Below are 14,075 nucleotides of genomic sequence, written 5' to 3'. Positions count from 1 at the left end.
CCTACATATGTATTAAGATACTCAACAAAGTACACACCTTAATAAGTTATGTAGGTATTTTTTTAACCAGGTATTTCATGAATAAGAATAGATTCTGGTATAATATAAAACAAGGAATCTATGACGACAAAGGATCACATAGAATTGTTAGTTAAAAATAACAAAAGAAAATAATGATAATCTTGCAAAATAAGCAACGAAAGCGTTACTCTCATTTTAGGCTTATTCGAAGCATTTAAAAAATATAAATCCTAAAGAACTTTAATGTTCTGAGCCTTAATTAAGCAATTTGGTTCAGAAACAGATTTCAATATTCATCAGGCTGCTAATTACTTCTGAATGATTAAGGTCGCGCATATGAATTGTGTTCTACTTGCGGTTAATGGCTCCCACTCCTGGACCATTAGCGAACAACAATTATTACAATATCGGCTGAAGAATAAAACGAACATTAGATTTTTAAACAATTACATATAAAATACGAGGCTTATGTGTTTTAGAGCTACGGTCCCATAGATACATATGTATACACAGATAGACAGAAACACATAGCGGTCAAACAATCGAAGTCTAGAACTGTCTCGCTAAATTTACTCAGTCAGTTTGTAAGATAAGTCCGCAAACGTTTTAAAGAACATCATTAGAACAGTCCAGTAAAGTCCAGTCCAGAGAAGTATCCATGTAATGGAAGCTATCCTTTATTGGGGTACTTTGTTCGTGCAATTAAAAATCTTGTCCGTCGTGTGTTGATCATACTTTACTCTGCAAGCACTAAGCTTTACTAATCCTTTGCCAGCAGGGATGTTTTATTGCAACGAAACCTTAAGCTAGGTACTGACTGATACTTAATACGTGTCAAGCGACTCGTTGCTCGCTGTTTTCTACATGACAGTACGTACTGGATCCCATAAATGCGCGCCATATAACATGTATATCACACCTCATCACTTAAGTCAGCACCCAGCTTAACATAACTACAATTTCCACATTCATCATCATCCTCTTCCCCTTATCCCAATTTTTATTTAGGCCGATTGTTTTCTTCTTCCATACTTTTGTGTCAGCCGTCATCTCTTATTTCCACACCATTAAAATTGAATCTCAATTTCCTTGACAGACGTACATGGCGCCGTGGATGTCGATCTTCGGGGACTTCACGAAAGACCCCGAGGCGATGTACAACAACTTCCGCGTGTACGGCACCGGGCTACTTCTCATCATGGGCATGGTGGTGTTCGTGGGTGTCAAGTTTGTGAACAAGTTCGCCACCGTTGCCTTAGCTTGTGTCATCCTCTCCATCACTGCGGTGTACGTCGGTATCTTTGTCAACTTCAATGGAAACGATAAGTTGCAGTGAGTATTTCAAATCATCTTTTTAGGGAGTAGCTTAAGTTCCATTAAATTTTGAGGGGTCTAATTGATCATTGACATTAATTGGGCAATTATCATATACTTTTTTACGAATATGGAACGTTAAACAAAACACCAATAAAACGTAAATCCTTAACAATGTCAATTGCCACTGAAAAACAAATTAATGCTTGGCCATAACGAGGAAATTTTGGCAATTGAGTACAGAAACATCGGTCCCGAACATTAACACTCAGGGTAAGGGGTTAAGCCGTGACTGAGATAGTCGCATGAGTCATTAAGCCGCGTAATGGCTCACACGAGATGCTGTATTTCAGAGATAACATCAGCCTGCTTTTATGTCTGTAGCTCGAAAAGTTAGTTAAAGTATGCTTAGGCCTGGACCATTAATCTTGAAGTTATGTCATCTGGATAACACAATATTAGTACTGAGCCAAAACTACGCAAAGACAGTAGTGTCGTAAGATCTTTTAGCACCAATTTCTACAGGAACTACATACCTATGTTTCCTTGAATATTTTAGGTCAACTAATTAACCTCAATCTTAAATATGCTGCATAATTTTCTTTTAAATATTCTGGTTTAAACCAAGTTGAACGTATTCCAGGATGTGCGTGTTAGGCAAGCGCCTGCTAAAAGACATTAACATCAATAACTGCACGAAGGAGATCGGAGCGCCGTTGCATCAGCTCTTCTGCCCCAACAATACCTGCGACCCTTACTATCTGGCACATGATGTGTCTGTCGTACAGGGTATTAAGGTAAGCAGAATACTTTGTCAAGATTGCTTTTCTACCTTCTTGATTACTAGAACTAACTACTACTTTACGAAGAGCCTACTGATCACGATTTTATGAAGCTACTAGCTTTCACCCACGGTCCCGAAAAACACTCTATTCTTTAACATGGATAAAAAGTAGCCTATATTTATTCTGATGTATAGGCTATATTACTGCCAAGTTTTATCAAAATCTATCAAATCAAATCTTATCGAATCCTATACTGTACCTACCTATTTTTTTGCGGGAAATGGGTGAAACATCCATACATCCTCAAACTTTCGCGTTTATAGTATTTCTAAATATTTGCTTTCAGTATACGAAAATATGTTCATTAATGTACCCTTATAGAATGTGGTTGTTATCTTCTAGGGATTGAAAAGCGGAGTATTCTTCGACAACCTACAAGACTCGTTCCTCCAACTGGGCCAGTACATTGCGTACGGCAAGGAGCCCGATGATATCGAACAAATGGAGAGACCCACCTACAACCAAGTGTATGCCGACCTCACTACCACCTTCACTATTCTCATCGGAATATTCTTCCCTTCGGTCACTGGTAAGATATCTTCAAGAATTTTTAAGATCAGCAGTTTGTTTTGGCTAATGACTAATAGACAAAGCCGCAACCCAGCTATTAACTTTTCATTCGAATTTGACCCTTAAATCTTATCTCATATAAAATATTTTATAACGTCAATATAAAAAAAAGCACCATTGCCTAATTTTCTGTGTATAGTTCTATATCTGTATCCATTTTGAAACTCCCAAATATTCGTACCAAATTAACATTATCTTTTTCGTAGGTATAATGGCTGGTTCCAATCGTTCCGGTGACCTCGCGGACGCTCAGAAGAGCATTCCTATTGGTACCATCTGCGCTATCCTGACGACTTCCACCGTGTATCTGTCCTGCGTACTACTGTTTGCTGGCACCGTTGATAACCTACTGTTAAGAGACAAGTAAGTATTACCAAGGACCCTAGGACACCTAAACCTAAAGAATTCAAACTCAAAACTCAAACTCAAATTTTTTTATTTCAAATAGGCCTATGAAAGCTCTTTCGAAACGTCAAAGTTAGGTGCACGGTTCCAAAGAGTTGGTCTCATGGAGAAGAACCGGCAAGAAACTCCATATTTAATCTTTAATTTAATCCAATTTACACAATATCTGCAAAGCAGATTCAGGCAGTACCTTAAATCTTGACAACTGAAATAGAAACACGATGCATCAAGCCCAAAATCTTTGGCACCTATATTGTCAAATGACAATGCTCCCAAGCATCTTTAATATCAAATCCTAAAACTATCTCCCATCTTTTTAGGTTCGGTCAATCTATCGGTGGTAAGCTAGTAGTAGCGAACATGGCGTGGCCGAACCAGTGGGTGATCCTGATCGGGTCGTTCCTGTCGACCCTGGGAGCTGGGCTCCAGTCCCTCACCGGAGCCCCACGATTACTGCAGGCCATTGCCAAGGATGAGATCATTCCGTTCTTGGCGCCTTTCGCCGTTTCCTCAAGCCGGGGTGAACCAACAAGGTACGATATAAACTAAATTATTATATAAACAGTTCTAAAGATATTCCTTAGAGGAGACGTAACAATAACTTGTACATTAAAACTTCACAGAAAAGTGAATGTTAAGCAAATGTCATTATCGTACTCATTACAGAGAACAATCCAGCTTTGAGCCCTTTTGTTACAATTTTTAATCTTCATGATGTATTATGTGCTTTTTATCGCTAGCCAACACATAGATACCTACAATTATTTTATCTGTTGATTCCCAGGGCCCTGCTGCTAACAATGGTGATCTGCCAGTGCGGTATTCTCCTGGGCAACGTCGACATCCTCGCTCCCTTACTCTCCATGTTCTTCCTCATGTGTTACGGCTTCGTGAACCTCGCCTGCGCTCTTCAGACACTCCTCAAGACTCCCAACTGGAGACCTCGTTTCAAGTACTACCACTGGTAAGATTACCTTCCTTAGCTATTCCATTTGCAATCGTATTTCCATGGTTGTAAGTTATATCTTTGCATGGTTCCAGGTCGCTGTCTTTGGCCGGTCTGACGCTGTGTATCTCGATTATGTTCATGACGTCATGGTTCTACGCTCTCATCGCGATGGGTATGGCTGGTCTCATCTACAAGTACATTGAATATCGCGGGTAAGTTGATCTTTGAAGTGAATCTTGTAACTTTCAAAGGAACTCATTTGTACGTTTTATTTTTCTAATGTTGGCAGTTTTTAGCTACAAAGTCCCGCCCGTTATTTAAAAGGTTTTTTGGTTTAAGCAAAAGATTAATTAAACTTAAAAGCAGTAGTTCTTAAATGAAATGACAACTTCCAGAGCGGAGAAGGAATGGGGTGACGGCCTACGAGGTCTGGCTCTATCCGCGGCGCGTTATTCTCTGCTGCGTCTTGAACAAGGACCGCCTCACACCAAGAACTGGCGCCCACAAGTACTGGTGCTCGCCAAGCTGAACAATGAACTGATGCCTACTTATAGGAAGATGCTTGCCTTTGCCAGTCAACTGAAAGCTGGTGAGTTGCTTTTTATCTACACAAGTATTTTCATACACACAATATTTTTATTTTTATTTTGGAGTTTGTAGCAAACTGTTGTTTTAATATTCTTTAGGTACTTCTATCAGACAAGTCAACAAAAGAATCGCGGACTCTCTTTTATTCCCTCTCATAAGGTTTTAATTATTATTTTTTTTGGCGAGGGGTTTTGGGGGCTGTCTTTTGTAAATTTCAGACATTCGAAAAGTGCTGTTTTGCAGCCAAGTTTGAATAAACGAATTTAGATTTTGATTTAATTATTTTTTTGAACACATAAATTAACGATATTCATGTATATTTTGTATACGGTATTATGTAGATCGGTAGATCTAATATTAACTCCATTTCGTTCAGGCAAGGGTCTGACGGTATGCGTGTCGGTGCTGGGCGGCGACTTCCCGCGCCGCGCCGGCGACGCGTCGTCCGCGCGACAGAACCTGCGCAAGGTCATGGACGAGGAGAAGGTCAAGGGCTTCGTGGATGTGCTCGTCTCGCCCGACATCGCTGAAGGACTTAGCCATTTGTAAGAATTACATTTACTTTATTTTATTGTCAAATGTAAGAGTCATCGTTACTGACTGGCTCGCTGATAGTTTCCCATATTGAACCTTTTTGAAGAACAAGTTTGAAAGGAAATTCATCAGGGTCAAAACATCATCAGACAGAAAAACGGAAATGGAAACCTGTTACCAATACAAGTACCAATGTAACATTTTCGTTGGCGATCCTAACTAAATAAATTTTCCAACAGCTTACGTACACTCTACTGGCTACCGTAGATTGTAAAACACTTAATATGTAAATCACTAATCAGTGACAATACCATCACCATCTATGCTCAATATCTCCATTTTATTATTTACTCACTAACAAGCCAACAATAAATTACAAATTACTTGCAGTAAAAGGCATATCTAATTCCCCACAACACTTTCCAGGGTCCAAACCACAGGTCTGGGTGGTCTAAAGCCCAACACGGTGATAGTAGGCTGGCCGTACGGCTGGCGCCAGGCGGAGCGGTCGGCGCCGCGCTGGCAGCACTTCCTGCACACCGTGCGGGCGGTGGCTGCCGCGAGGATGGCCATGCTCGTGCCTAAGGGAATTAATTTCTTCCCTGATTCTACTGAGAAGGTAATACACGGTTTTATAACTGCCGTTACAGGAATGACTATCTATATTCGAGCACGACATGGTATAGAAATCATAATATATATCCAAAAGAAAAAAAAAAGAAGAAATCCCATCAATAAATTGATACTTTTAGTCTACTCAGGCTGGCCTCCCAGGGGAGGATTCAGGAATCGTAACATGCCTTTCTCGTGTACTTACACTATAAGCATTACCTACATAAATATTGTATACCAAAAGACAAGTATGAAAAGTCTACATTACATCTCACGCCATGTCTTCTATTGTTCAAGCTAACTGGACAGAACATGGCAATTTATAAAAGGGTTAATAGACACGCCTTTACTGATAATCAAGAGCACTTTTATAGTAAACCCCACTAATCCGCTCATTCCAGGTATCCGGCAACATCGACATCTGGTGGATCGTGCACGACGGCGGCATGCTGATGCTGCTGCCGTTCCTGCTGAAGCAGCACCGCACCTGGAAGAACTGCAAGATGCGCATCTTCACCGTCGCGCAAATGGAAGACAACTCCATACAGATGAAGAAGGACCTCAAGATGTTCCTGTACCAGCTCCGGCTTGAAGCTGAAGTTGAAGTCGTGGAAATGGTTAGTTTTGGAACAGGTCATTTAGGTCTGGAATAGGATCAAATCTTTAACAATCTATATGTTCTAATTTAGTTTTTGGAATCACTTTTTATAGGAGATATCAAATAAGATCTACTTTATCATGGTCTAGATAGAATCTAGATGACCAGAATATTGACATAAAATAAATTTATTTCAGACGGACAGCGATATCTCTGCCTACACTTACGAGCGAACCCTGATGATGGAACAACGCAACCAGATGCTGCGCGAACTGCGGCTGAACAAGAAGGAAACCATGGGCATGGTCAGTACTAAACATACATTAATCATAATGAAATATATTGAAGTGTTCACAATTTCAATGTTCAATATGTCTGTACAAAGCTTCCTATATGTACTAATAACTCTACTCTGACCTAGAACTAACATGTTTGTCTGTCGCCTATATACAGATGCAAAATTTCGTGGATTATCGTGAAAACGCTGAGGAGAAGTTACCTTTGGTAAAGTGGATACCTTAACCCTGATTCGAGTCCACTTATTTTCTTTAAAAACATTTTGTTAGCTATTCGTTGATTTCCAAAAATCCCGCATTTTGAAGTCTACACTAATTTCTGCTGTTATTTTGATCCAAGCAATGTGTAGATGAGTTTACTTTTAGCTTTAATGAATTCTTGGTGTATATTAGATTAAATGTTGTCCTATTTGTGGCTAAGATTTCCACGTTCACTCCATCATCAAGATATACATTTCTGTCTTCACCTCATTTCCACCAATTCAGATAAGTGAATTTGGCTTACTTCTTCTGAATATTGCTTTTGATGTTTTAGATCATTTTCTTCATTAACCTTATAGTATTTACACACTATATTTCACTCTACACTAATCCCCTTGCTCTATTCTTAATCACTATCTGCACAATATTCCTTATAACGTAATTCATTTGACTTCATACTTTTACTCTGGGTGTCTATAGATTGATGTTTACCTATTAGAACATTTCATGCAATCCTCTTCATCTTTCATTCAATGTTTTATATATTCCATCATATAACTCTAATAATCGCCAACTCACAACCTTCCAACTTTGTATTTTATGCAGAATTTAAAAATATTCTAATTAATTGTTTGTAATTTAAACATTTTTATATACTCTCATAACTGTACTTAAACAAACCTTTCGTTAACAAAGAACTCTTCATTTCTTTCTTCACTTATAGCATGAAGGAGTATCATTACCTCCCTAAATTCTTGATCAACCTCCTGCATACACAAATCCTTGAAATCCACAAGACTTAAACCAACCTTTTAATACAGGTTCAAGCTATTGTTGACCATCACCACGCGGACGTGAAGACAGCCAGCAAGGTTCGGTTCGCGGAGCCCGGAGACGAAGCTCCGACCGACGCGCCATCACCACCTCTAGCCGACACTGATGATAAAGATAAAGATGACAAGGTGACTATACTACTTACACGTACTAAGTTTAATTGCACTTAGATTATGAATCCCCTTGAATGAGTCCATGGAAGTTTTGATATTATTGAGACTGAGTTCAATGGAGATGAGAAAATAACTCCACATTGACGAACTTTTGCCACGCCATGAGAGATCGATAATAGTCTAATCTAATTTTTACTACTAAATTGAGATCGTAAAGTCCCCTTTCTTAAAGATTCCGACTATATTTAAATTGATGAATGCATTAACATAAACAAGCTTCTTTTTCTCAGCTACACTATTCATGATCCCTTTATAATTTAATAAAAAAACATGTCCATTAACAATTTCATCGAATCCACATAAATTATCCCAAAAGGTTTTAGGCCGCACATTGGTTTTTGTTTTCTTAAGATTTTTTTTTTAGAACTCGTCTTGAACTACAATCTCGTTGACAGATTCAAGACCAGTTATATCAGTAGCCTTATCTTGTTACATAGATCTATGGAATTCAGGATAGACCTCACTGAATTCTGTTTAGAATTGTCTCATCCTGTTCTATGAGACCGGTCTACCAATACGTTGTTTTGGTATATCCCTGGTAATATTTGCAAAATGTAACACGATCAGGCTACGATCAGCTCAATAGTGTGGTAGTCATAAAAGCCAGTGTGATATGCACTGCTAACCATATTCTGTCATTATTTATTTGATATTATTTTAAGTTTGTCATCTCATACCCCACCTTCATGTATATCACCAATGAGTCCTAGCGAATTTACACACGGTGGTCATATGTTTGCGATGAGTTCATTCACGTTAATTTGTTCACTTTAGTTTGTTTCGTTGTCCACATTAGCTAAGAGGTTTGATGTTTGAATGTCAGTAGTGAGTTATCGTTTAACAATTAAAATAATATATGACATCCCGTGTTTCATTCGCCTTGAATCCGTCATGTGCAACTCAAACAAACGAATCGCGATTCAAAATTCAAATTTGAAAATGGAATACGACGAATTGGGGATGAATAGGACGACTTTCGAAGTAGTTTGTTGCACATAATCGATTCAATGTGGGACTCGCCCGATGAACGGTCGCAGTGCGAGGACGCCAGCCCGCCGCCCGACGACAAGCACAAGGACGCCGCCAACGGGGACCTCGCCAAGCCCAAGCCCAACCTCGCAGACATCACGCCGTGAGTACCACATGATATTCTAATAACTATTCACGAATTACGGGGTGATTACGATAATCTAAAAGTCGTTTTAAAGCGAAGAACATACATTTGTACGTCTATGTTTCTAATACTTTCAACCAAGCAATGTTCATTCAGTGGCGGATTCAATTCTAAAAAAAAGATTGTGATAATTTATATAGTACATATTAATAAGGTAGTTTATAGAGCCGTCTTTATCACCCCCGAGCTTACCTACATTTTTTAAATTTAATTGTATATGTATAAAACCTGCGTTAAATCTTAAAGTTGGTTTTGTTCAAAAAAATACAGTTTATAATTAAAAAATATTTAAAAACTTGACTTTAAATAAGGCGAATATACAAAACGTGACGTATATACAGTGACGAGGGCACGGTGCGGCGCATGCACACGGCGGTGAAGCTGAACGAGGTGATCGTGTCGCGCTCGCACGACGCGCAGCTCGTCATCCTCAACCTGCCCGGCCCGCCCCGGGACACCAACATCGACCGGGAGTCCAATTGTAAGACCCATACTTTTATACGTTAGAAGTTCTTCCCGTACCCTGATAAAAGATGCCCATTCTTTTCTTTCTTCTTTCATGTCGATGACATGTCTTATAGTGCGACGACTACACTTTGTCAGACCAATATGCCGCCACAGCGAAAGCACGGCCGGATGCGCTTATCCCGCGTCGCTTCGGGTACACCTACGTGTGATCTCTCGTAGCAAAATGCTACTATAACAAATTATTATTGCACTACGATCTGTGTGCCGTAGCCAAACGCTACGAACATTTGTTAGTTCCTGTAGTTTACCTGTGATATGGTCAGCAGACATGCCAAACGCTACGTTAGAATTTCCCATAAGTGACATGTGACGTGTTCTGCAGACATGGAGTTCCTGGAGGTGCTGACGGAGGGGCTGGAGAAGGTGCTGATGGTGCGCGGCGGCGGACGCGAGGTCATCACCATCTACTCGTGAGCTGTGACCGCTTCACTCATATTCCTAGTATTTTCTTACGATCTTGTATTCGGCATCCGTTTTACTTGTAAATGTTAGCTTAATTCTACGATACGTTTTGTTGAATTTGCTGTTTAGAGTGACGTTGTTTTGAAATTTATTCACTGTTGTATAGATATTTATGGATATGATATGTATCTAATGAGGAGCCTTATCTGTCGGACGTTAGCTCTAAGTTCGTTGTTTTGTTATTGAATAGATTAGCTAAGAATTACTTTAAGCACCCGAGTGGTCTCTTGTTTACCGACATGCCATATAGTTTTATTTTATTGCGAAAGCGTTAGCTCTTAGATGTTAATTTGTATCATTTTTATACATATTTTTATTTTCTATGGTTGTTAACACGACGTAGATATACTTTGTAAGAGTATATACTTTAACCATAAAGATTTTTAACTATACAAAAATAATATTTTGTAAATATTATTCTGTTCTAAGGTTTTTACATCTGCTCAACTTAAAACATACCGTGGGACTGACGCTGGAAGTTATAAACGATCCGAACTTTACGCTAACTGGGTAGATTTCGACTACTTTTCATTTGAAGTCATTTCTAGTCACTTTTTGATATTAGATCAATCTAATACATACACAATTCGTTATACCAAAAAGCCATGAAGTCATTAGTGGTCAACAAGGCGAACCCTCGAGTTTTTATGGTGAGTAGATCGAGCAGCAACTAGACCGCGCTCGGAGGGATACCTAGGTAACTATTAACTATTCGTAATTTAGTATTAGCGTGAAGATTTAATAGTTAAATGCGATCCCCGTCGTAATAATTAACTTAGTGAATAACTTGAAAACTTATTGCGCACATTCGCGTAGGTAGATGATTTCTTACTGTGATCGTTTGAATAAAGTTTTTATTGTTTTAGTTTAACTTAAGTGGTAGCGGTAATTACATCCGGACTATGCAGTAGTAGCCAGCCATCAGCCGCGTTTTCATATTTGCTATTCTATTTAACGAGTTGCCTTAACTTGCTCGTGCTATACTTTAAACAAACTCTGATAATTTCAAACCAAATTTTCAAAAGCAATACAAATTGTACGATGATTGTCACCTGCTTACAAAGAGCGTGTTACTACAAAAGCATGAAAACTAAGAACCCACCCGTACAACAACAAGGAACAATTTCCAATCAAAAATTCAAAATAACTGGATTTCGTTCACCTAAAAAAAATGCTTTGGCGTGAATATATTAACTTCCAAATACCATCTGTAAGTAAACTATTTACGAGCATAGAAGCCATCTCCGCGTATAAAACTACGTATGAAGAAAACTTGTCAATTTTTCATTTACCGTTACACCACATTAGTTAAGGAACTATTTCTTATTCGTATAAAGAGTGTTAGATAACTGCCAAATAGGAATCGGTGTTGTAAAATATCCTAGTCCATAAGTGAGCTACCATCTACTCGGTAATAATAACGTCGTTTATGAAAATTGTAAACGTTTTACAGTTATAAACATTACTACAACACTTTGTAGACGAAATAGTTAGATGACTGTATTGCCTTTCTTTCACAAAGTAATCGACATAAGGAGTTTACCATCGGATAGCATTCCTTTAACGTTCATTTCGAACTGTAACTGTTATTTTTAAAATTATCAATTATTACCTAAAATAATGTCCTAAGATTTTACGATAGCATCAACTCGAATTTTGTACAAGAGTTGATATTTTTAAGATTTCCTCAAATAAAAAATAGTTTAACCTTTTCATAACTCGTACTCACAAATACAAGTAACATCATGTAATGTTCGCGCCCCTCCGCGTTACGAACAAAGTAGGAATAAATTCGAAGGCATTTAAGTATTCCTTTCTGTCATGGTTGTAGATGCCATAATAATAAATTAAGTACGTAGATGTTAGTTATTCTATGAATTCGACTGTCGACTAACCGTCTATGAACTGCCTGAGTGCAAGCCCTGACCATTCGGTCGCCTAGCAACCAGACACGTAGCCGCGGCCATCCCTCTGTCTATCATTGAAGCATAGCGATATTATAACAAAATTAAATCACTTAATAAGATTAAGTATAAATCATTCTAAATTACTTATATTAATATATACATATATATTTCAACATTTGACAACTATGGTGATAATACATCGCTCATTTTAATTTTGTATTTGTGTTCTCTATCACGTAGTGATAGGTAATACACAGGTCAAATGAAATAGTGATCACATATCTTCCTTTCACATAGAAAAAATATATCTACATGATATTTATGCCTATTAATAGGTAATGGACGATAATTTATTTAAAAAATGGATTTATATTGAATTATATATCGAAATTATTTAAATTTAAAATTATATACCTAGTAGGTATTATTACTATCTAAGTCGAATTTGTGAAATTGGTAAATTATAACAACATAATTTGTGTTCTGTAAGAACATATGATTGTATTTTAATGTATTTTTATTTTACAAAATTGATGATTGTATTAAAGGCTCAATAAGCATTCCAAAATAATTAATAATGTAAAGATGTACACAACGCATCACAAACGTTGGGCGTCTTGCAAAAAGACAGTAAGCCTGGGCATACATATAGGTATTTCTTGAATCCCCAACAGGGGCCGGCGCTCCACACCTACTTACTTCAATGTTACCTTCTCGATAACAACATTGTAGATAGTTCCAATTATTAAGTAGGACACTAGTTAATGTTTGATGCCCACAATAACGTCATACATAATGTGCCAAACATCATTATTTCAGTGAGTAAATGACAAGGTGGCAAATATTTAGAGTAGGTCATCCGACTTACATTATTAGAGTAACTACAAAATCATGTCTCAGTGAAGTATCAGTAATGTGTGTAATACTTATAATAAATAGCTTTCGGAGATACATTATGTGTTAGAAATATCACGTTTACCAACATAGTTGTAATTCAACAACATGCACATACATAGTGAACCTTCTCGGAATAGATTTAAAATCGTGTTCGTAATTTCAGTCGTTACATTTTAGCTTTACTAAAATAAAATCATTAAATATTATTAAATAATTGTACAGTCGCCAACGTATCGTCAGCCACAGGTATGATTGAATACGCTGGTGAACGCGCTTGGCGATTGGACTTGACAAGTATCAAGTAATTATTGATATAAAACTATAAAATTACCTATTTTAGATTTTAGGCTGTGAGTCAGCGTAAACACATTCTTTACAATTTAATATTCAAGCTAGAGTTGCTGTGATACACCATTATGGCTATAAAATTATAGTGTAGTCATTTCTGGCTATATGAATTACAATGGGAGATAACGTGGATGAACGTTCAACGCCATATTCTATCTGTGATTTCACTGATGTGTAGATGCACCTTAATCCGCGTAACCTTACAAATCCCTGAAGTCTCATTCCCATTCCCGACTTGAGTACGACTCGTAAAGTTTTGCCTCACGATTTGTAATCTGTAACTATCTTATTACAAATCACAAAATACATAATGAAAATGTAACTAACAAGGCTGTCTCTACTTTGAAGATATTTTGAAAATTGTATTTTATAAAGCCTATGTCTAACAGCCAGAAATGTAACTAGATTGTCTATTATTGAAACAAATCTATTTGAAAACTATTCTTGGTGTTGGAAATAGAAAGCGACAAAGTTAGCCTACATCATGCTACATCTCAAGATATTGAGCAATAACGAAAGTATATAGATAGTGATCGCTGGGCGGTATGCTATTTAACTTATAAATATTATGTATTTTGATCTGGAACGAGTTTTTCATAGAAAAAATATTTCGAAGTGTAAAAGTTGTTTAAGAAATTATTAAAATATTCAAATAATAATTCTAGAGAGTTAGTCAGTGAGTAATTATAAGAAAAGATGTTACGAGTATAATAAAATAAATAATAAAAAAGATTGCTTCGTTTTATTGAATAACGTTTATTCATTTAGCGTTTATTCGTTTATTAAGAGCGTTATACGCTCTTAAATCGCGAATTTTCC

At 37.4% G+C, this 14,075-nt stretch overlaps 1 protein-coding gene across 15 annotated transcripts in view; it reads left to right on the top strand.

Annotated features, from left to right (window-relative positions):
• Kcc (kazachoc) overlaps positions 1 to 13,988 on the top strand; it is a 466,160-nt gene extending 452,172 nt beyond the window's left edge. For 13 of the 15 annotated variants that reach the window (XM_049836553.2, XM_049836552.2, XM_064043647.1 and 10 more), the window contains 17 exons: positions 1,118 to 1,353; positions 1,979 to 2,132; positions 2,523 to 2,709; positions 2,957 to 3,113; positions 3,476 to 3,688; positions 3,940 to 4,119; positions 4,197 to 4,316; positions 4,500 to 4,693; positions 5,069 to 5,237; positions 5,653 to 5,845; positions 6,240 to 6,455; positions 6,634 to 6,741; positions 6,890 to 6,940; positions 7,755 to 7,895; positions 8,909 to 9,072; positions 9,456 to 9,595; positions 9,965 to 13,988. In XM_049836553.2, coding sequence (XP_049692510.2) covers positions 1,118 to 1,353; positions 1,979 to 2,132; positions 2,523 to 2,709; positions 2,957 to 3,113; positions 3,476 to 3,688; positions 3,940 to 4,119; positions 4,197 to 4,316; positions 4,500 to 4,693; positions 5,069 to 5,237; positions 5,653 to 5,845; positions 6,240 to 6,455; positions 6,634 to 6,741; positions 6,890 to 6,940; positions 7,755 to 7,895; positions 8,909 to 9,072; positions 9,456 to 9,595; positions 9,965 to 10,056 — 2,715 coding nt within the window. In that variant the 3' untranslated portion in view covers positions 10,057 to 13,988. The remainder of the gene's footprint in view (positions 1 to 1,117; positions 1,354 to 1,978; positions 2,133 to 2,522; positions 2,710 to 2,956; positions 3,114 to 3,475; positions 3,689 to 3,939; positions 4,120 to 4,196; positions 4,317 to 4,499; positions 4,694 to 5,068; positions 5,238 to 5,652; positions 5,846 to 6,239; positions 6,456 to 6,633; positions 6,742 to 6,889; positions 6,941 to 7,754; positions 7,896 to 8,908; positions 9,073 to 9,455; positions 9,596 to 9,964) is intronic. The other 2 variants (XM_049836557.2, XM_049836556.2) reach the window with 2 other exon arrangements.
• Positions 13,989 to 14,075: the final 87 nt, after the last annotated feature.

Source organism: Helicoverpa armigera, chromosome 3, assembly GCF_030705265.1.
Source record: "Helicoverpa armigera isolate CAAS_96S chromosome 3, ASM3070526v1, whole genome shotgun sequence".
Taxonomy (NCBI): Eukaryota; Metazoa; Arthropoda; class Insecta; order Lepidoptera; family Noctuidae; genus Helicoverpa; species Helicoverpa armigera.
The sequence above is the reverse complement of the archived record's forward strand: the minus strand, read 5'-3'. Positions and strand labels throughout refer to the sequence as shown.